The 23,334-nt window shown below is 45.3% G+C and overlaps 1 protein-coding gene across 1 annotated transcript in view; it reads left to right on the top strand.

Moving 5' to 3' along the window:
- The window catches only part of IGF2R (insulin like growth factor 2 receptor), a 137,853-nt gene that overhangs the window by 57,038 nt on the left and 57,481 nt on the right, over positions 1 to 23,334 (top strand). The window contains exons 6-18 of the mRNA XM_034963192.3: positions 1,290 to 1,419; positions 3,658 to 3,763; positions 6,640 to 6,802; positions 7,031 to 7,196; positions 8,512 to 8,615; positions 14,635 to 14,799; positions 17,231 to 17,371; positions 18,598 to 18,741; positions 19,833 to 19,970; positions 20,586 to 20,733; positions 21,247 to 21,424; positions 21,879 to 21,994; positions 22,462 to 22,630. Coding sequence (XP_034819083.1) covers positions 1,290 to 1,419; positions 3,658 to 3,763; positions 6,640 to 6,802; positions 7,031 to 7,196; positions 8,512 to 8,615; positions 14,635 to 14,799; positions 17,231 to 17,371; positions 18,598 to 18,741; positions 19,833 to 19,970; positions 20,586 to 20,733; positions 21,247 to 21,424; positions 21,879 to 21,994; positions 22,462 to 22,630 — 1,868 coding nt within the window. The remainder of the gene's footprint in view (positions 1 to 1,289; positions 1,420 to 3,657; positions 3,764 to 6,639; positions 6,803 to 7,030; positions 7,197 to 8,511; positions 8,616 to 14,634; positions 14,800 to 17,230; positions 17,372 to 18,597; positions 18,742 to 19,832; positions 19,971 to 20,585; positions 20,734 to 21,246; positions 21,425 to 21,878; positions 21,995 to 22,461; positions 22,631 to 23,334) is intronic.

Here is a 23,334-nt window from a genome sequence, read left to right on the forward strand (position 1 = left end):
CTGAATTTGCTGAGTATTTTCTTACAAGTTTTTTCTTTCCAATTTATTGGCAATTTGAGTAGAGCTTGAATGACTTTGATTCACAGTAGAGGTGCCCTAGTTTTTACTCAGACATTCTTCATTCCCAGGAAACTGCCCTAAGTCTCAAACCAAGATTGAATGTGACCCTCAAAACCTCTTGGATAGTTTCGGACTTGCCATCATGTGCTTACCTCCTTGCATCCTCAGGGCGCTTGCTGTATATTCTGCCTTTGGTATACCAAGTGGATTGTCTTAGGCTGAGTCCCCATGAGGGCAAGGAGCCTATGGCACAGCAGATACTATAGGTGGAACAAAGCAGTCCATTTGTGAAATTTCATAATTCCACATAATTTCATAATTGTTTGGAAGGCTTGAGAGTTAAAGGTTTGCTTACCTCTTCACTAGCTGGTGCAAAGGTAGATAACCCTCTCCATCTTTGATTGATAAGGCAGGTAAAACTTAAGGGAGGTAAGATTATTCACTCACTCATTCGTGGGAGAAGGGTTGTTTGAATCCCTTCTATGTGCTAGGCACTAATCTAGGCACTGGATTATAGCACTGAACTCACCACAGTTCCTGTTTTCCTGGAACTTTAGTTAGATAGGAGAAAAGATAGATAGTAAACAAATAAATCCCAAAGTATACTGTGTAAGGTATTGAGTCATGGTCATAGAAATGAATGGTAAAGAGCAACCTAGCTGTAATCATAGCTGTTGCTATACTGGCAATCTGTAAAGCCTGCATGATGTTCTGGACATATTCTGGGTATGTTTTCATCTTTAATCCTCCACCAAACCTGTGCAGTAGCACACTGGCAATTGGATAGTTTTGTAGTTAGACCAACGTTATCGACATAGTAAGTGGTCGATTTAGGATTTGAACCCAGAGCTGTGGGTTCTTTCCCTAATCTCCTAATTGTTCCAGTCATCTGTGGAGTGCCTGCATTTTCTAGTCTCTGTAGCTTGAAAGGGGATAGTGCTAATGTTGTTGTACCTCAAGCAGAGGATGGGTACATTTCTTGATTACAAATAACATCATAGCCTGTTTCCTGTGCACCTCTTATATACCAGTGCAGAGCCAGTACTTTACAGTCCTTCATCCTGAGCTTTGTTTGCAGAGGGTTAATGGCTTGCCCGAGGTTTCAGAATAGTTACTTAGGGAGACTTTTAGGAATTCAATAATGTATTTAAAGGGACCCTGGGTCTAAGGGTACGTGTGATTATCACTCCTAACACCTAATCTGATTTAATGTAATACATGATTTTCAGACACACTACGAGACCCAGGTTCACAGCTGCGGGCCTGTCCCCCCGGCACTGCCGCCTGCCTGGTAAGAGGACACCAGGCGTTTGATGTTGGCCAGCCCCGGGACGGACTGAAGCTGGTGCGCAAGGACAGGTCAGTCAAGGCCTCCGATGCTGTTGGCGTTTTTAATCTCCAGCAAGGACCTGACTTTCAGGGAGCTGCAGGAACATCCTTTTTCAGCAGGGCTTGGGATAGTCCCTGCAGCATTACTGCTTCACATGTACTTGTAAGATTGTTGGTCATTGCTGTGAGTCACATAGTCTAGTGTGCTTGTCTACTTTTTAATCATTTGTCTCTTACAGCAGTAAAAATACATCTCATGATCCAGTCCATAGTACATACCTGTATTTGCCTCATGAAATAATGCCTATCTTAAGGTGCCATCTGATATTTTTCATTCTGTGGCACCCGTGAAATTGATTTTGTGTCCATTGTGTTCTCATCTTGGGAGGGCAAGAGACAGGAGGGACAGTTTGCTGGTGACCTTTACTGGGACGTGACAGGGACCTTGGTTCCCAGTGGGGAATGGTGTTCCTTATAATGTGTTGTGCCGTGTGCATATGCTCTTGTACTGCCTTTGTATCTTGCCTTGGCAGACATACGCATTTCTCTAGTGTGTTGCACATGACCATATCCTGAACTTCGATCAAGGATTCACATTTTCTCCCCATTCAGAGGCCTTTGGTAGACACCTTGTTGTGCTTGCTCTAGTCTGGAGCTCGTGGCATGTCTGGGTGGTTGTAGGGAGCATGTGCAATTATAATGGCACTCTGTCCAAAGAAAAAACTTGAGTGTAACCTGAGGGGAAAAATGTTTGGAATTTTCTATGTGTGTGTCTGTATTAGTTTGCTCAGGCTGCCATAAGAAAATATGATAGGCTGGGTAGCTTAAACCACAGAAATGTATTTCCTACACAGTCTAAAGGCTGCACGTCTGCAGAAGGCGTCACCGGGGCTGGTTTGTTCTGAGGCCTCTCTCCTTGGCTCGTTAGATGGCCGTTTTCTTTCTGTGTCTTCACGTGGCCTTCCCTCTGCGGGGGTCTGTGTCCGAATCTCCTCTTCTGATAAGGACACCAGTGATTTTTTGGATTAAGGCCCACTCACATGACCTCCTTTTTCCTTGTTCACCTCTTTAAAGGCCCTGTCTCCAAATACAGTCACATGCTGAGCTATGGCTTAGGCCTTCAACATACAAATTTTGAGGGGAAACAGTTCAGTCCATAACAGAGTCTTTAAGTGACACATTGGTAATTCTTAACATGAATGAGTTTGTGTGACGATTTAGTAACATGTGGGACACTGAGCAAGTGTGAGCTTCTCTTGTGGGAAAAGGCAGGTCATCTGTGATCAGCTATTCTCTAGCAGGCAGCCAGGGGCACTGGGCCCTTTCCACACTGAGTGCAGTAAACCCTGGTGGTGGGGGCCATGTTGGATGGTGGTTTGGGTGGTGGAAGAGAACCCCAGTTCAGTAACTGCTGTAACTGCTGGGCAGGTGCTGTGGGGTTAAGACAAAACAAAACTTTTGGCTGGCACTTGGAATTTGTTGTATAAAGAGGAAATGATTGACTAGCCTTGTGGGCAAAAATGCACCTGGCCTGCTTGTCTGCCTTTTTTTTTTTTTTTAATTTTGTTATCTCATTTACAACCGTTTTTTGCTTGTTTATTTTAGTCAAATGGTGTTTCTTCCTTTTTTTAAAAAAGTAATTTTTTTGTTCCTTTTCTCTTTCCTTATTCTAGGACGTGAAGCAGATCAAACAGGTTTTGTTTTTGTTTTTGCTTTTGTTTTTGAGATGGGTCTTGCTGTGTCACGTAGGCTGGAGTGCAGTGGTGTGATTTCGGTTCACTGCAACCTCCGCCTCCCTGTTCAAGTGATTCTCCTGCCTCAGCCTCCTCAGTAGCTGGGACTAGAGGCGCACTACCATGCCCAGCTAATTTTTGTAGTTTTAGTAGAGATGGAGGTTCGCTGTGTTGGCTAGGGTAGTCGGGAACTCCTGACCTCAGGTGATCCACCACCTTGGTCTCCCAGAATGCTGGGATTACAGGCGTGAGCCACCGCGCCCAGCCAGGTTTTCTTAAGATATCAAATTTATGTGCTGGTCACTTTAGATATTTGATTTTTTAACAAAATAACACTCACTGGAGTTTACTTAAAACTTTTTTTTTTTCAAATGGAAATAAAGTCATTTTATACCATATCTACTTTTATATTTTAATATTTCTTCTGTTACCCTCTCCTCCCCCCAAGTGAACGTGCTGAATGCTCAGGGCAACATATGAATTTGGATGTACTTTATACTTTTGTAATACTCTTTTCTCAATGTGGCTCTCCCAGGCTTGTCCTGAGTTACGTGAGGGAAGAGGCAGGAAAGCTAGACTTTTGTGATGGTCACAGCCCTGCGGTGACTATTACATTTGTTTGCCCGTCGGAGCGGAGAGAGGTAAGTGACTCGTCTCCTGATCACTAATGTGGCACACATTAGCCTGGGTTGCCCATGCGAACGCGTTTCTGGGCTTGGGGCAGGGTGGGCCTGGATGCAGGAAGCTGGGAGCCATGACAGAGGCACTGGTGGGTTCTCAGGAGAAGACAAGCTTCCTGGGATAGCTTCTGTCACATGCAGCTCACTCAGGGAGAGCTGTTTGCATTTTGCCTTTTGCTTTTTTACAGCAATCCGGAGGGGCCTCCACATATAATGGGATGGTGTTTTGTTCTAGTCTCTGTGAGATTATTTTAAGTAGTTCACGGACAGATTTTTTTTTGGTAGTTGGGTTGTTTTAGTGAATAGTGGAAAAACGAAGTAGAATTTCAAGCCTGTGATTTCTTATGAGAAGCCTTTCCCTCCCTCTCTCTTCCCAGTCTGCCCCTAAACCCCCATCCATGCCTTCTCCCCTCTTTCTCATCACAGGCCAGTTTATTGCTGTGCACTCTGCTGTTGATGAAATCTCCAGCGCAGCTGTAAACTCTTCGAGTGTGGCTGCTGAGACTTACTTGTCCTTGAGTGCCCAGCGCCTGCAAGTGTTTTAACCAGGGGCAGGTGCTGATGGAAAGGAGGCGTCCCCCAGGGAGGGAGGGGTAGGGCAGGGCTTTCCTTTAGTTTCTTTCTGCCTTCTTAGTAATAGGGTGAAGTAGGGAGGGGCTGAATTCTCTTGCCAGAGAACCACACTCCCCTTCCCCCAAGCAAATGTGGAATTTGCTCTGACGTCAGGCTGGCAGCTGGCCTGGTGTGTGTGGGATATGGAGACAGCGCAGGGCTCAGCTTTCCACTTTCTGTCCCCAGACTTCCACATCAAGTGCTGTCAGCTGAATGAAGGCCGGAGTGTCTGATGTTTGTTCTGAATGTGAATGGGGAGGAATATTTATTCACACTTTTCATTTGTACCTACAGATGTGAGTTGAAATCTTTTAAGCCCAGTGAGATGTTCTCAGGCGGTAGTGGTTTTAGTGTTTTCCCTTTTTATTTGTTCTACATTTGGTAAGAATCATTTTACACTGTGAGAACCAAGAGAATTGGGAGTTTTCCTCCTTTTTCTTCGAAGGGGTATGACGCATTTCTTGGTGTTAGAAGAAGAGGCTGATTTGTTATTAGTGGAGCAAGAAGTTCCCTCTTTTTTTTTTTTTTTTTAAAGACAGTGTCTTGCTCTGTTGCCCCGGCCGGAGTGCAGTGCCACGATCTCACTTCACTACAATCTCCGCCTCCCTAGTTCAAGCAATCCTCCCACTTCAGCCTTCTGAGTAGCTGGGACTACAGGCATGTGCCACCACGCCTGGCTAATTTTTGTATTTTTAGTAGAGACAGGGCTTTGCTATGTTGCCCAGGCTGGTCTTGAACTCCCGGGCTCAAGTGATCTGTCCACCTCGGCCTCCCACAGTGCTGGGATTACAGGTGTGAGCCACCGCGCCGGCCAGGTTTCTTTTCAAGCTTAACTGTTCACTGGGCAGACCTTGTGTGACATGTGCTTGGACACTGTAATACTTGGGAGGTTTGTTTAAGCATTTACATTTGCTCATTGAATGATTTTAGGAGCTGGTATTTAGTAAACACTCACCTTGTCATATAGATCATTTTAAAAATGCTTTATTTAATTTATTTATTGGGTTTACATACTGTAAAGTTCAGTTTTTTTTAAGTACAATTCAGTGGTTATTAGTGTTTTTTTTTTTAGAACTGTGCAACCATCATCACAATCTAATTTTGCATTTCCATCACCCCAAAAAGAAACCTCCTGCCCATTAGCAGTCTCTTCCCATTCATACCCCAAGCCCTGGCAACTGTCCACCTTCTTCCTGTCTCTGTGGATTGGCCTTTTTTGGATGTTTTATGTCAGGGGAATCCTACACTGTGTGGCTTTCTGTGCCTGGTTTCTCTTACGGAGCCCTGGGGTCTGCATCACCATGTGTCAGATTGCACTGAGCCACGTGGGCAGAAGCATCGATTATGAGTCAAACAGAAGAGGGTTGGGCCTGCAGCTCTGCAACTTACTAATTGTGTGCGACCTGTTTGTAAACCTGGCACCTAGTGCCTGGCGTGTAGCAGGTGCTCAGTGAGTATTTACGGAATGAATGGTGCTGGGAAGCAGCACGGCTATGCCCGGTGCTAAGCCCAGTAAGACGTGTCTCCTAAGGATGATTAAAAAGCTGGCAGTGACATTCCTGGTGAGCAGGGACCCCATCAGCCCCCTTCATGGCTCACATCAAAGACGAATGGTGGAGCTCCTGCTCTGTAGAAGCAACACAATGGCAGAATCGGGTTTGTGTCTGGGTGGTGCCCTGGCTTCACCCAGGAGCAGGTGTGGGTACAGATACGGTGGTGCCCAGGATCCCAAAGGGGTTGTGGACCGTGTCTCTGGTTGTGCACGCATGTGATAATGTTCACTCAGTGTCAGGGTTGCACCACTCCAGTTGAGCACCTCGTGGAAAGCGGTGAATGGACCATGCACCCTGCACGGCCTGTTAGCGCTTGCCAATGTCCTAGTGATTGCCACGTGCCACTGAGTCCAGGTGCTTGCTGGCCGAAGCTTGAGTGTCTCTCTGAAGGTGACTAGACTAGAAAGGGAATAGAGTGTAAAGAGGAAATGGAGGTGTTACGAGTCAAATGGAAAAAAAATAACAGTTTAGAAAAAAATTAAAAGTAACTTTACTGAGTTGTTATAAGTCAAATAATCTTAATGTGTTAGAGGCAATTATGATTCAAAAAACAGAAACAGCAAAATGTAGAAACCTAACAACCTGTCTTTGAGCTTTTCATAAGTGTGGAAAATCTGCATTAAGCTGCATGAAACATCTTTTATTTTGCTTCTTTCACATTGTTCCTGATAGGGCACCATTCCCAAACTCACAGCTAAATCTAACTGCCGCTATGAAATTGAGTGGATTACTGAGTATGCCTGCCACAGAGATTACCTGGAAAGTAAAACTTGTTCTCTGAGCGGCGAGCAGCAGGATGTCTCCATAGACCTCACACCACTTGCCCAGAGCGGAGGTAAGCAGGTGCTTTCTGCCTCCTGGCGCTGCTTAGGAAGAAGGGGATCGAGAGAGGGAACGGGACAGTAGGGGCCAAGTCAGTCCATGCATGCTTCTGGGTTGGAGAGAGCTGTAGTTTGGGCTGGTGTTTCAGAAATAGGATTCAGGTTTGACTAAGTAAGACTGTAATCTTCTAATACCTATTCATATAAAACAAGCCTCTTCTTGTTAATTTCCCTGTTTTTAGGTTCATCCTATATTTCAGATGGAAAAGAATATTTGTTTTATTTGAATGTCTGTGGAGAAACTGAAATTCAGTTCTGTAATAAAAAACAAGCTGCAGTTTGCCAAGTGAAAAAGAGCGATACCTCTCAAGTCAAAGCAGCAGGAAGATACCACAATCAGACCCTCCGGTACGTCAACAACCTCTGTGCGATTTTCCTTTTTCTTTGTATTTCTTGAGATAGGGTTGCACTCTGGCGCCCAGGCTAGACTGCAGTGGTGCAATCTCGGTGCATTGCAGCCTTGACTTCCCTGCCTCAAGTAATTCTCCCACCTCAGCCTCCCGAGTAGCTGGGACTACAGGCAGGCACCACCATGCCTAGCTGGTTTCTGTAGTTTTTGTAGACATGGAGTTTTGCCATGTTGCCCACGCTGATCTTGAAGTCCTTGCCTCGGTGATCCTCCCACATTGGCCTCCCAAAGTGCGTGGATTAGAGGCGTGTGCCTTGGGACCTGGCCTGCATAATTTTCAAGTGCGTTGTGTGTATTCTTGTGAAACATAACTCCCTCTCCTCCTTTTCTTCCTCTTTCCATTTTCCATAAGGTACAGGAGAATCAGTTACTCCAGCATTCCTTCCTAGTAGACTTCGTCAAGTTGCCGTTTGTCACTAAAGAATCAAATGTTTTTCCTGGCTTTAGAGTAAGAATGCTTCTGTTAGAACTGTTCACTTTATAAACTTGCTGTTTGTACGGAACCTACTGTAGGAAAAGTATTTAATGAGTTTACAGTGGATAGGGTTTTTTATTTTAAAATTTGTTTTTAAGGAGTTTTGATTTTTCTCTGGCAGTTTGAGAATCTGAAGCACCATCAACATTACAGAAAATTTTAAACAACTAAAAAAATGCATTCAGCACATTTCTTTTGACCCTTAACTTGGTAGTTGACCTTCATAAAAGCAGGATGAAAATGCAGTTTTCTGAAAATGTGTTAGGGGCAGTTACGATTCAAAAATTAGGAACAGAAAACTGCAAAAACCCCAGAACTGGTCTTTGAGCTTTTTAAAAGCATGGAATATCTGCCGAGAAGCTGCATTTTAAACATTTTATTTTTGCTTCTTTCAAATTGTTCAGGATCAGTATAGTCCAAGGCCCCTCAGGCACGGCTGTGTTCATGGCGGCTGTTAAGAAGGCTGTCTAATTCTTGGGCATTATTTATTTTGTACGAAATCTAAAAGTGAGAACAAGAGAAGTCTTCATGCTCACAGCAAAACCTTCGGCACTTTCTTCCAGCCAGTTACTACTTTGAAGCGAGAGGATGTCAAGTCCATACATTTGGAACTCATTTCCTGTAGATATTTTTCCCTAGCTGGCTAGAGAGCTTGCTGTTTTAGATCAGTAGTGATTTGTTGATGCTACGCAAAAGGCTTAATGTAGACATTTAAAAAGATTCAAGTTTTTTTCTTGGTTCTCCCAAACACATTTGTCTGTGTATTCACAAAAATCTAGATATTCGGATGGAGACCTCACCTTGATCTATTTTGGAGGCGATGAATGCAGCTCAGGGTTTCAGCGGATGAGCGTCATAAACTTTGAGTGCAATAAAACCGCAGGTAAGTGTGCACTGGAGTTCAGCCCCTCCTCTTTGCATTCATGGACATGTGCTTGTGTGTGTGCACAGGCGTGTTCTTGGAAGTGAACACTGAATGGAGGAGTCAGATGCCCTCCTTTGGACTGGCCAGCTCTAGCCCCCAGACTGGGTTTTTACTGTTGGAGTAACACTTTCCCCACCCCCACTGCCCCAGTGGACACACACACATCCTGTTTGTGTTTTCCTCGGTTTTCTCTGTTTGTTTTGGGAATGGGCCCAGCAATGAGCTTGTTGGGAAAGTTTTCGTCTTGAATTTTGGTGCACACTAAACTACAGCAAGGACAGATTCGGCAGGGGCGGGATGGCTTGTCAATTTTGATTGAGTGACCTCTTCTTTTATGTAATGAGTATCAAGATAATCCTTTTTGCAAAGTGGTGACCCTATGGTAGAGTTTGGATCTGGGGATTGCAGAATGTCACTGGGTGCGTTGAAGCTGAAGGCGTGCATTTCTCTGAGTGATGAGAAGCACCCTTGAGTCACCAAGGCACTGGCATATCAAAAAGCGGTGCCGCTGTCCATATCTTGACGATTGTAGACACAGTTGTAGCTGTAGAGAGATGATGGGATTCCGTCATCATCAGAGACCTGCCCCATCTGTTGACCCCCAGGCTGTGACTCCAGGCACCCTGCAGGGCATCCCACCACTGCTCAGAGCAATTCTAGGGCCAATTCTGGTTTCCAGCCTAAGTGCTGCCCCACCCAGAGGGTCTTTCTGGCCCTTGCTTCCGTGTGTTCTGTGTGTTTTTCTACAGCAGAGCTTTGGGTGGCTTGGTTACAGGATGGGTTGCTACAAGATTCACTGTGGGATGAGGGAGAGGCAGCTGGACATGATGTGAACCATGCTCTCGAAGCCTCCGGAGATCAGGTCTGCGTTGGGAGAGACAGGCACCCCTGCCCTGGTAGCACCGCACCCCTGCGAACGTCCTAGCAAGCAGGCAAAGAACCAGCCCAGGGTCTTGCCACTGGGAAGGCTTTCAAGCCCAAAATGCCCCAGTAACTGCTGTTGTGGCACCTGCCCCTGGGATGCCCTTGTTCACAGGTCTGCCATTGCTGTCCTTGTTCTCTACATGGCCCCTTTTGTTACTTTCACAATACACACATTTTTTTAGTACCTATTTGCTTAGGCCCTATGAGGCTGGAGGGTGTTGTGAGGATAGATGGCTCTCTAGGTGTTCACAGACTAGCAGCAGAGAGACATAAGGAGCATGATGATGGAGGTTCAGGGCAGTGCTGCTAGAGTAGAGCGAGTGCTTAGTGTCGTCGCTCCGCTGCTTTATCAGGAGGGAGGCACCGAGGTCAGCTGGCTGGGGTCTGGGCTGGGTGCAGGGGTCAGGCAGTTCAGAGAGGAGAAAGTGCTGCCTGAGCCACACTACATTGAGGAGCATGCCAGTCCCGTGTTGGGGTGGCTTTAGGGCCTGGGCCTCCAGACATTCAAAGGCATGGACCAGGGGAACTGCGAGCAGGTTAGAGTCGTGTATGGGGAATGTGGCTGAAGATGACCCTGGAACGGTGAGTGTGCAGTATTGTAAGAAACTTGTATGTCCTGCAGAGGAGCTGGATTATATCTGGAAATCTGTGAAGTCCCAAGGATTTTCAGCAGGGGTATGACATACATTTGACTCGTGAATGAGAAAATCAGTGTGGCCTCTGGATGGACCTCGCATCTGGTCTGAGCACTCCCTGCACCCCTCAGCTTCTCCATCATTCTCTCATCGCCCTCACCTCCTAGCCTACCTACGCTACTAGCCTCCTTAGCCATGTCTGCACCCTGAATCACGTCTCTCCTACTTGGTGTCCCCAGTCCCTAGGGATGCAGCCTGTATCTTCCCCATGTGCCCAGCCCCTCTGGTGCCTGACCTTGGTTCTGGCTCCCAGGTCACCCCAACTGGCTCTCCTGGACTCCGGCTGGCTCGGGCTGCTCTGCTGTGGTCTGAATCTCCCTGCAACTTTGTGATGACCTCCTTTGGCCTGTTCTGTTCAGGGCTTTTTATTAATGACTTGGCCGAGATCTTTGAGAGTGTGCTGATCTCATTTGGGGATGCTGGGAAGACAGAATCATTATCCAAAAAGATCGAAATGGACGAGCAGGATATGAGAAGGGCGTTTTATCGTCTCAGACTTACAGGGAAGAGGTGTGGACATCGAGGAGCTGCCAACCAAACAAAAAACACAGGAGAGAAAAACCAAAGAACAGAAAGAAAGAAAAATAGAAAAAAAAAGAAGACCCGCAGTAGAGTGGGGAGATCTTGCCTTGTAGTTATGAGCACAGATGAGGCCACACCCTCTGGGTTTGGTTCCCAGCTGCCCTAGTTTTTAGTTATGAAATCATGGGCCCAGAGGGAGCTAAAGCCCAGATGAGCTGAGGCTTGACAAAACGGGTGAAGGCCTCCCGTAGCTCAATTTTTCCTTTTCATTATAAAAATTTTCAAACATGGAACATTAAAACAAAAATTTACATGCCTGCCACTCTGACAGCCATTGATGTTTTGCCAGATTTTTCATGTAAGCCATGCGTCATTGATGGCTCATATCACCCCACCCTGATGCCAAGAAAGAACATTCCTTTATGTAAATTCAGTACCATCGTTGTACTTAACAAAATTAACAGTGACATCCTGATGTTAAAAAACCCATGTTTTCCTAGGCTGTTTTCATTATGATTGTAACAAGGAGCCTGGACAGAGAGATGTCAGGTGTTTTGTGGGAGGGTTTTGAGCTGGCTCTCAGGCAGGAGTTGGATTAAAAAATACTTACATTTCCTTCCAGCTCTGTAATTCAGCACTCCAAACTCTGAGAGCAAACTGTGTACTGTAAAATTAGTTCATTATTATTTCGCTCGAATTTAAACTTAGAGTTTTTGGAGAATATCCCTTGGTAGACTCTGTTTATTAGATAGATGTATTTTTGAAGGTGAACAAGTGTTAATTGGCTATGTAATAGAAGTGTGGTTTAAGTTGGATCTCTAGGAATTATTCATGTGAATCTAGGTTCATGTACTTTTCAGGATGCAAGCGCATCTTTTGGTCATAATATTTTTTACCAGTTTAAATCTAGTTTGTTGTAAAGCGATGCTTTATTATTGGTGATTTTTTAAAATAAAGATGTTAGATAATTTTTTGGAAGAGCAGAATTCATTAGGATAGGCTAATAAACTACTCACAAATTTAAGTGGCTCAGCCCATTAAAGGTTTATTTTCTTAGTTCAATGCTAGTCTTTGGGGATGGGGCTGGGGTGGGGGGTGCGGGCTCTGCTCCATGTGGTCATTTGGAGACCTACGCTTTTTCCATCCTGTGTTTCTGCCATCTGCAGATGTGACTTCCAGGGGCTCTGCAGGATGGGAACATCAATTTGCTTTGTTTTATTTTTTTTCCAGGCCAGAAATAAGTCACTTGGCCCAGCCTGAATAGCAGGGAAGGCTGGGAAACAGAGTTTAGCTATGTGTCTAGAGGAAAAATTAAACTAGTTGGGTAAGAGGTAGCATTGTTTTTGCCACAGAGAAATGGGTGCTGCTGCCTCCTCCTTAGGCAGAGAGCTCCTTGGTTCCATTTGAAAACCTTCCTTCCCCTTTTGCTGGAATTGAGAGACTGAGGACACAAAGTGGTGTGCTGGAGAATAAACTAGAGCCTGTGGTGCCAGACTGGCAACTTGGGGATTGTGTGAGTGAGGGAGAGATTGTGCAGAGCTAATCCTAACATTGCTGATGAGTGGACAGAAACCATAGGCCTCATGAATAGTGATTTCTGAAGTCAAAGCCCAGTATGCTTAAATATCAACCCAGGTGGTTTGGGAGAGGGGAGCACAGCTTACTGTTCTGCTAAAATTCTTTGAGGAATTAAGTAAGAATACGTGTAAGGTACGTAGCAATGGTTATTTACAAAATGGACTCCGCCTGCAGATTATTAGTATGTCTCAGATGTAAAACCAGCTCAAAAGTACTAGGACGATTCGTAGTAGTATTTAATTATTTGTAAACTTACACGTTTTTCTTCACGTTTGCAGAATACAAATCTTTGTCAGTAGTGAAATGTGAATCTAGTAGGATTAAACTGTGTGTAAACCTTGTGGGCGGGATGAAGAGAGGCAGAGGCGCGTCACTGTTGCTGTTAGTTGACCGGCAAGCTCAGGGGCCCAGCTATGGTAGCTGCGCCCAGGAAGTGAAGGTGGAAGGCATTCCTTAAAGACAGTGGCTTAGTGTACTTATTAAAAACCAAACCAAACCAGCCAACCAAACAAACAAAAAACACAGGGGAGAAAACCAAAGAAAAAAAGAAAAATAGAAAAAACCCCGCAGTAGAGTGGGGCAATCTTGCCTTGTGGTTATGAGCACGGATGAGGGCAGACCCTCAGGGTCTGATTCCCAGCTGCCCTAGTTTTTAGTTATGAAACCATAAGCAAATTATTTAGCCACCCTAAATCTGCAAAATGGTGCTAAAATTGTACCTTTGCCATGGGGTTTTGAGGATCAAATAGATTAATATAGTCATGTGTTGCTTAACAATAGGAATATGTTCTGAGAAATGTGTCATTAGGCGATTTTGTCATTGTGTGAACATCATAGAGTGTACTTAACACACACCTAGATGGTATAGTCTGCTGCACACCTAAGCTATATGGTGTAGCCTATTGCTCCTGGGCTACAAGTGTGTACAGCATGTGAGTGTACTGAATACTGCATGCACTTGTAACACAACGGTAAGTATTTGAGTATCTAAATATATCTAAACATAGAAAAGGTCCACTAAAAATACGATACTATAATCTTTTGAGGCTACCGTTCTATATACAGTCTGTTGTTGACCAAATGTTGTTATGCAGCACGTAACTGTATAAAGAAAGTACTTAAACAGAGCCTGTTCTTCTGCAGCTTGCCTTTATGTAGCCGAGGTGCTGAGCTCAGTGCCTGGCTGAGATTGTGCTCACTACAGGTTTGCCGCTGTGGCTGGTATTATAATTATAGTGATGATGATATTAAAGATTGGGTAGAAATTACAATTGAAATATCATTTGCTCTTGGTACAGAATCTTACTTCCTGTTTTCTTAGATCATTACCTAGCTTATGATACCAAACCTCAAGAAGGCAGATCACATGGTGGGAGGCTCAGACAAGGATTATGAAACCATCAGGGGTGGGAAAAGGAGTGTTGTGCCCACGGCCCCCTAGCCTGGAAAGGTGCAGGGATAGGATTTCCAGCAAGGAGCAAGTCAGCAAAGCCTCTGAATCTCAGCGTCCATGGGATGGGGACGTGGCCTGTGAAGAGCTGGTTTTCAGACTTAGGCCTGAACTATTCCTGCTGATGGATGGGAAATCTGGGTGGCTCACTCTTGGTGGAAGAAGGGGCTTGATTTGAGGAGGGTGTTACAGACAGGTGCACTGACGGAACCACAGAATTTCAGCACTGTTTGGAGGTGTGCTGCTAACATTGTGGGGCTGGCATAGGACCTTGGTGTGCTTTCACTGGGAGCGACTGACTATAGATGGCTTCCACTCTTGTTTTACTTTAGGGATGAGTCCCAGAGAACTTGTCTTGTTCACAGTCGCATCACTAAGTCAGCAGTGCACAGGGAACTAGAGCTCCATTTCTGTCCTCCTTTCTGTGAGTCCCCAGTGTCACCCAGAGATGTTCAGGAGCCTCTGGGAGCTGACCACAGCCCGGGAGCAGAGGATCCCACTCACTGCTCTTGCATTCCTCCTGCCTGCCCTTTTAATCTTATCTTTGGAGGTGCTGTACACAGCCTTCTGTCAATGTCTCCCAAGGTGAAAGGCATGCTGGCCTGCCATCGAGGACTTAGGGTTAAGCATCTGAAGCTTAATAGAAGCCTGTGTCAACTCAGACCCCCATGGTCTCTAAAAAAACCTGGACCTGAATTTTTTAACTGAGCAGTTGGCATTGGTCCTGTTCAGTTTCTTCCTTGCTCCTTAGCTGTTCCTCAATTTTGGTCACGTATGGAGTTTAAATTTCTCCTCTTGAATCGTGCAGGTAACAATGGGAAAGGAACTCCTGTATTCACAGGGGAGGTTGACTGCACCTACTTCTTCACATGGGACACGGAATACGCCTGTGTTAAGGAGAAGGAAGACCTCCTCTGCGGTGCCACCGACGGGAAGAAGCGCTATGACCTGTCCGCGCTGGTCCGCCATGCAGGTACTGCCCTCCTTGCCATGCGGGTCTCAGTCCACATGCTCATGGAACATTTTCCCATGAGTACTTTTGGAAATGCGGTTACTATTTTCTTGGTCAGTGGGTTGCGTCACAGCCCTCCCCCGGTTTTTTCATGTGGCTGTGTGAATTATTAGAAGGAGCATTGGACTGGGAGGTGAAATAACTGAATTTGAGACCAGCATTTTTGACCTTGTGTTTTCACCCTTTTACACACTGCCTCTCTTCCATCTCTGAGGTGGGATCTGCAGCCTCTGCCCCCTGGGGTTCTTCTGTTTGGATCCTCTAGGCAGATGGATGTGCACCTTGGGCTGCTGTTCACCGCTGCCTCAGCGTGCAGTGGGCTTGTACTCGAGGCTGAGCTTGCTGTTGTACGGCAGGCACCGGACGAGGTGCCAAGGAGGCAGCAGCGCCCCCCACAGCACAACCCCTGTCCTTGGGGGCCTGGAATTTAGCAGGAAACAGAGCAGGTGGAATAATAAGAATGGGAGTCTCAAGCAGGGATAATCTGATGGGGGGGATTTCTGGTTTTACCCTCTTGGCAGCTCAAATTAGGTGTACAGAAGCCAGTTGCCTCTGTAAGGGGGAGATGACCCGAAGCAGAGAGAATGACTTGCCTCATGTAATTACCACCCAAACAGTCACAGAACTGCTGGCGGTATGTTCTCGCTCGTAAGTGGGAGTTGAACATTGAGAACACATGGGCACAGAGGGGAGCAGCACACACCATGGCCTGTTTAGGGTTGGGGGTGAGGGGAGGGAACTTAGAGGATGGATCAGTAGGTGCAGCAAACCACCATGGCACATGTATACCTATGTAACAAACCTGCACGTTCTCCACATGTATCTTGTTTTTTTTTTTAAAGAAAAATAAAACTGCCAGGGTGACAGCACTGCTGCTCCTGTCTTCTGAGTCCCACCTGGTTTGCTAAATACCAGGTTAGAAAGAGGAATCCCTCTTGTGGAGTGTTTGAGAACCTGCCTCACTGTGAACCGCCTGGGCAGGGAGTGCTGGCAATGCTGTTGTGGTTAAACACCCTGTGTGCTGCTGGGAACGGTGCCATAGTTAATTCTGGCACATGTGTGCTAGTGAAGACATTGGTTTTCTGTGAAGTGGAAAGAGTTCTAGCTGCAGAGTTGGAGACCTGGCTGAGGACTGGTGTTGCCGCATCCAACCACATTTGCTTGAGCGAGCTGCTCTCCAGGCCCGGGTTTCTTACGGTGAACTGGGTGGTGCTGTTAGATTCCTTAAGTTAACTTTTTTTTTTTTTTTTTTAAACATTACTGTGTGTAAGAGACAACCTAGGATCTATGAGATAAGGAGAGATACATTTTTCAATCTACAGACTTCCTGACACAGCTCTGGTCTCTTGGAATCTGCAGTATTTCGTGGTATTTGTGCGTAGATAGCCCTAAGTAAATTTAGAAGGGAGAGCTAAAACCATTCCTTACTGCTTGAAGAAGTCCCTTAAGACTTTACAGCCCACCTGGCTCCACCCCAGACTTCCAGTGTTTAGGGCAGGTCCTTGTTCACATGCACAGTCTTGTATGGTTTCTTTTAGGCTGTTGACATTGGAAAGTACTTCTCCAAATGTACTGTATCACCACTGATGAGTCATGGGGTTTTTGCCTTCCAAACCCCAGTACCCAACCTGCAAAGGGAGCATTTTCAAATGAGAACGTGTATTTTTATATCTTTACCTCCTCCTTGACACACTTTGTAAGTTACTCCTTCAGCGACTGTTCGCCGTGTGGTTTGCTTTTTGTGGATGCCCTCGCCCTTGCTTGCTGTGCTGGTGACACTCAGCTGGTGCCCCCTCACCTCCTGCAGGTGCCTAATCAGTGTCTGATCACACTGACCAGCTCACGAGTCTTGTGAGTTCAGCGGCCACCTGTGGTACCTTGCTTGTCTTCTGTGGTAGCATGCATTGCATCCTGCACTCAGTCTGCAGATGTGTAAGAGGTTGCTGGTTTCTTTTAGCTTCACAGGCCTTCACAGGGGCCGAGCTGGGTGTATTAGCAATGGTATTGAGCGGGGTGTATTAGCAATGATGTACCACTCTACTGCGTCCCAAGATACAGGCTGGCTTCTTGATTTGGGTTTTCAGTTTCTAATTTCATACTGTGGGGCTTGGGAGAATTTTGCCATTCAGTTCTCTGTCCCCCAGTTGGGCCTACTCTTCTGAAGAAGTATTGGGATGTAGTTTGTTTCTGTCACATTAAATGAGAAACCTGAGAATCTCGGTGAATTTTTGTGCTTTCAGTCTGCCCGGGTTCCAGAAACAGCGCTGGGAATTGAGTGACGAAGTGGTTTGGGAACTCTGAGCCCTTGACCTTTGGCTTAATCACTATTTATTCTGTGACTCAGAGAAATCAGCATTGCTTTTGGCTAAAATACACTTTTGTTTTCTTACAGAACCAGAGCAGAATTGGGAAGCTGTGGATGGCAGTCAGACGGAAACAGAGAAGAAGCATTTTTTCATTAATATTTGTCACAGAGTGCTGCAGGAAGGCAAGGCACGAGGGTGTCCCGAGGACGCGGCAGTGTGTGCAGTGGGTGAGTTGTGCCTGGACGGAAGATCTAGGTGATGCTTTTCTAGGGCATCCAGTTTGGAATGAGTTAGAAAATCTTTCTGTGGTTCATCTAAGCCTCCTCTTTCTATAATCACATGAAGGATGGTAAAAATTTTTCATTCATAACTCAAATGTCAGTAATTGCTTGATGCACTCTGGAATCCTGAAGTTGGCTAGAGCTCCCTGACATGGGCTAAAGCCATAACTGGGAACAGAAGGAACTACGTGGAAAATACTACGTCATCTTTTTAGTTTGTAACCTGAAGAATAACATTGCCAGTGTTTGTGTACAAGTGATTTTATTTTATTTTTTAACAACTTTATTGCCTAGAATCGTTCAAAAGTTATGGCTTGAGTGAAGTGTAATCTCAGCTGTAGCCCTAGTGTAAGAGGGGCTTGCATGCTTCGCTTCCTTTTGCTGTCATTGTTTTGGTCCCGTAGCTGTCATGCAGAGACTTCTCAATTATTTGATACAGGTATTTAGCACTTCATTTTTGTCATTTATGACTCACTTTGAAAATGCCAGGCTATGAGAATAGTGAGAATCTGTTAAAAGCATTCAATAAGGAATTGTGAGCCTCGTTGGATTTTAGGAATTATCTCGGTATTCAGAATTGCTGGTGTGTCTTTAAAAGCAGGTTCAGGCATGTCCATGTCTTTACTAAGAAGGACTTTGGAACAGAGTTTTAATCCTTTATAACAAAAAGCAAGTGAACCAAGAAGTAAGCGGCCTCCTGCTTGGGTTGCTAAACAGGTTTCGTTAATTTCTGCTTTGGATATGAGACACATTCTCACCCTTTGGCTGTGTGGCTGCACTTTCAAAAGACTTTGTGTCTTGGGGTAGCTGAAGCCCTGACAGTGGGGGACAATGTCAGTTTACAGTTGGTGCTGATGCATGTTGCAAGCCATTTGGTCTTTCTTGCCCTGGAAGGGCATTGTGCATCATTCATGGCACTTTCTGGCTGAACCTATGGATGACCCTGGAGGACCCCAATGTGGCTGTTAATGTCTAGCCAAACGTGGCACTCTAGGGAAACCCATCCGCTGCCTTGGTGGGTTCAGTGGGCTGGAGAAGGGCTGCACTTGCTGGGTTTGGGCTGATTTCTTTCTTTCTTTCTTTTTCTTTCTTTTTTTTTTAAGTCACTTCTTTGTCTGCGTGATGATCATTTTTAACCACATCTTCTGTTTTTTCCCCCCTTTCTCTTCCAGATAAGAATGGAAGTAAAAATCTGGGAAAATTTATTTCCTCTCCCATGAAAGAGAAAGGAAACATTCAACTCTCTTATTCAGATGGCGATGATTGTGGTCATGGCAAGAAAATAAAAACTAATATCACACTTGTATGTAAGCCAGGTAAAAATTTTAAAAAAGATGAGATCTTTTCTGGCTTCTGCCAGAGGTCCTGCATTCTTCATATCTCTGTTCCTCATCAGTCACTGCAAAGCTGATCAGACAGATTGGCATGGTGTTAAGCATTTTGAGTTCCAGACTCTGGCGGTGGGAGATACATAGGTCATTTGGAATTTTCCCCTCATCCCCTCCTCAAAACCAAATCAGAAATGGAGAAACCAGACGGTGTCAGAAGGGAGTTGTGGGTCTCAGCGCTGTGTCCTCTTCCTCGGGACTGATACGCGGCCAGTCATGTGGTTACTTAACTTCCTTCAAAGGGGAAAAAAATCATAAATGGTTTAAAACATTGCCCGTGATCTCACCACTTAAACACAATGTTAATTTTCATTACCTTTATTTATAGGTGTATGTTGTTTTTACCAAGTCAAAGTTTTTATGGTAACAAATCTTAATGTTTCTCAAAGTGTAGTATTTTGTAAATACTTTTCTATGTTTCACAGTTCCATTAATAATTTTTAGGAACTTCCTTGTTGACATGGTGTGGTTTTACTATTTTTGAACATTTTCCTTATTGTTGGATTAATAGCACGTTTCCAGTGTTGCTAATTGTGCTATTATGTATCCTCTCTCTACCTCCCATTGAAATATTTCCTTTGGATAAGTTCCCAGCTGTGGGATAAAGTCAGAAGCTAGGGTCATTTTGTTTGTTTGTTTTATATGGTAAAATATACAACATAACGTAAAATGTACCATCTTAACTGCTTTTAAGTGTGTAGCTTGGTGACATTGTTGTGTAATACCACCACCATCCATCTCCAGAACTTTTTCATCCTCCCAGACTGAAACTCAGTTCCCATTAAACACGAGCTCTCCATTCCCTCTCTTCTACTTTTTGTCTCTACGGATTTGACCGTTCTAGATACCTCATATAGGTGGAATGCTACAGTATTTGTAGGGCTGTTTTTTGACCCTTCTATGCATTATACCTCATTTCCCACTGTCCCTTCCAAGTCTACTTCTAGCAGAGAAGAATGAGGTAAGATATTTTAGGAATGAATGGATTAGTGATGCCCATCTCTTTTCCCCATTGACAGGTGATCTGGAAAGTGCACCAGTGTTGAGAACTTCTGGGGAAGGCGGTTGCTTTTATGAGTTTGAGTGGCACACAGCTGCGGCCTGTGTGCTGTCTAAGACAGAAGGGGAGAACTGCACGGTCTTTGACTCCCAGGCAGGTCTGTGTCTGAGCAGGACCTCTGCTTTAATGTGACTTGGAACCACTTAAGGTTTTTTCCTTAACATTCTGTGTGAGGTTTTCAAGGTAACCCGCCTTAGAATTTTATTCATGCTGTTTGAACAAAATTCTGAACATCCGATGTTTGAGGCTTATTTGAGATACTGAAAATACTATCTTAAATTCATTATTGAGGTGGTTTTGCTGAATGCAAAACTTTCGGAACACAAGGGAATAAATTATGTTTGAAAAGGCTTTCGTGTGAATTCTAGGCAAGAAACCTCTCTGAGGGAGGCCTTACAAGAAGGCCATAATATCATGCTCATCCTACTTTGAACATGCTGTTGTTTATTAGCCCAGCAGTTATGGGCTTTGAATAGCGCTTTAGGCTAACCCAGTAGAAGGGAATGGTGGAGTTGGATCCATCTCCAAGGAAAATATTAGTAATCGCGGTTCTGGTGGCCTCAAGGGGCAGCGTCTCTTCTGCCTCCTCCACTTCTTCCTGCCGTTGGGAACCTCCTGGGAAGAACCTCTCCCTTTCAAACTGTGGGGTGAGACCACTCTGTTAACTGTCGGACTGACCTTCCATACTTTTATTGTTTTTATTCTTTCTTAGGGTTTTCTTTTGACTTATCACCTCTCACAAAGAAAAATGGTGCCTATAAAGTTGAGACAAAGAAGTATGACTTTTATATAAATGTGTGTGGCCCGGTGTCTGTGAGCCCCTGTCAGCCAGACTCAGGAGCCTGCCAGGTGGCAAAAAGGCAAGTAGCTTCTCAGTTCTGTTTCATTCTTAGGCATTATATGCTAAGAAATATTATTTTCAGGAATAGGTGTGTTCTCACTTAATGTCATTGCTTTATGACAAGCATTTAAATACTGGTGAGACCTGGTCTGAAAACTGAAGGATGTTAGGAGTTTAATTTCCCAGAGAAAGGAGCAGGCCCATCCTTGGGAAAGAAAGGTGGATTGAGGTCATGCCTCACTTCTGCACATTTTGTGCTTCTCAGTGCCTAGATATCTCTGTGCGTATTTCTGCATTCTGCGTAACTGCAGTTCAAATGAAGTGAGTTGTCTAAACCAGCGGTGCCAAGAGGAGATTTGGGTCCCAGTGTTCCTGCTGCCGTTGGAGACCTTGTGTGGGTTCCTGTGGTCTGCAGCCCGGGCCTGGTTCTGGTGACTCCTCACGTCGCTCACGGGCCCTCCCTTCAGTGTGGCAGCCTTGGAGTGCTTCTGCCCCTCAGGTCTTTGCTGAGAGAAATGTGTGTTTATTTCAGTGATGAGAAGACTTGGAACTTGGGTCTGAGTAATGCGAAGCTTTCATATTATGATGGGATGATCCAACTGAACTACAGAGGCGGCACGCCCTATAACAATGAAAGACACACACCGAGAGCTACGCTCATCACCTTTCTCTGTGATCGAGACGCGGGGGTGGGCTTCCCTGAATATCAGGTAGGAATGTTTGTCCCTCATCGCGCTCCCTGAGGATACTCATGCCTGTGGTGGGCCTTTCATTTAAGCAGAGCTTGTATCAGTCTGGGTTTCCGGCCAAATCATCACCGTGATTAGATTTGCCAGGGTGCCTGGGCAGTATTAGTATTTTAAGCTGTTTATTTAGTGGGTTGTGCACCTTAATAACAGCCCACAAGCCTGTCAGTTTTGGGTACAAAACATACAAAAGCATAAAAAAAATCCTGAATTAACCCCCAGTTAGCAGAGGCTAAATTTTCGTCCTGATTTGTTACTGGACAATCTTCCTTTTAATAAAATGAAGGGAGATGGGCAGACTAAGCTTTTCTTCACAGTTTCTCATTGGGAACATTGCTCTTGTCCTTTTTTGAATCCTGGTTTTATGTCACGTGTCTTTCTCTTTTTGCCATCCCTCCGCGCATCTGCCGTGGATTAGGAAGAGGATAACTCCACCTACAACTTCCGGTGGTACACCAGCTATGCCTGCCCGGAGGAGCCCCTGGAATGCGTAGTGACCGACCCCTCCACGCTGGAGCAGTACGACCTCTCCAGGTGAGGCAGAGTCAGCTGCTCTGTTTTTGGCCTGGTACAGATGCTGAGGTTGCAAGTGTTGCTGGTGAGCGTGTGACTGAGCTGATGATGGGGAGTGATGCTGGCTGTGGGGCTGCAGGACCAAGGTGGGGCATTTTCAGCAGAGTGAATTCTAATAACAGTCTGGTCGCCTTTGGGATAGCAACCAGTCTTGGCCACAGCAGAGCCTCAGCCTTTAGCTTCATCATTTAAAATAATGACTGTCAGTGCAGAGGCACGGGGGACAGTTAAGGTCCACTGCATACTGAGTTTAGCGAAGGTGGAGTGTAATCCTGGTGCGTCATGCGCCCAGACAAGCCAACTCCTGGTAGTGTGATTGGTGGAGCATGTTTTATTTGGTAGCTTTACTTCCCCAACTACATAGAAATAAATGAGACTGAAATGTGTAAGCTCTTTAAAAGCATATAGATTTTGCTTTGAAATTTTAGTCTGGCAAAATCTGAAGGTGGCCTTGGAGGAAACTGGTACGCCATGGACAACTCAGGGGAACATGTCACGTGGAGGAAATACTACATTAACGTGTGTCGGCCTCTGAATCCAGTGCCGGGCTGCAACCGATATGCATCGGCTTGCCAGATGAAGTATGAAAAAGATCAGGTGAGTCTGTTTTCACTGCTTGTCTCCTTTGCCCTCCTAATTCCATGACTTAGTGGGAGGAGGTGGTTATTCTGGGACATCCAGATCAAAGGCAGCACAGCTGCTCGAGAGAAACCCTCTGAGTAGGAGTGGGGCCTCCGTGTGAACTCATCTGCCTCCTGTAGGAGCAGAAGTGTGTCACACAGGAATCATTGTTCACATGGAGAATGCTGTGTTGCAGACTTTTGATCACACAAAGGGCAGAGGAAGCACCGAATGGTTATGTCTAGCCTGAATTCAAAAGTGTCTTTAGGTGCTTTCAGCAGACACCTGTGAAAAAGAGAGTTTTGCTTCCAAAAGCTCTTGCTTCTGGATTGATTAGGGGGAAAAACCGATTTGGGAGAGTTGCTGTGGATGAACCAGATTCAAGCACGTGCTCTCATTCGCTGCAGTTCGTCCCTGGGTTGAATGCAGTCACCGCCAGAACATTTACCCGTCTCCTGTGGTCGTTGTACGTGGTGAATCTTAAAAGAGGTGTCTCTGGAAATCTGTATTGGCTTCTGTAAAAATAGCATGTTGGGAATGTACTTTTCTTGGTGTATGCTAATGGCAGCTTGGAGGTTTTTGAAAGGAAGGTGGCAAGTGTGCTCTGGTGGTTAGGAATCGAGTTCCTGGTTGTGTTTACCTCTGCACATGTGTGTTCTTTACTGGAGCAATGAGTTCAG

The sequence above is a fragment of the Pan paniscus genome, chromosome 5 (assembly GCF_029289425.2).
Source record: "Pan paniscus chromosome 5, NHGRI_mPanPan1-v2.0_pri, whole genome shotgun sequence".
NCBI classification, from domain to species: domain Eukaryota; kingdom Metazoa; phylum Chordata; class Mammalia; order Primates; family Hominidae; genus Pan; species Pan paniscus.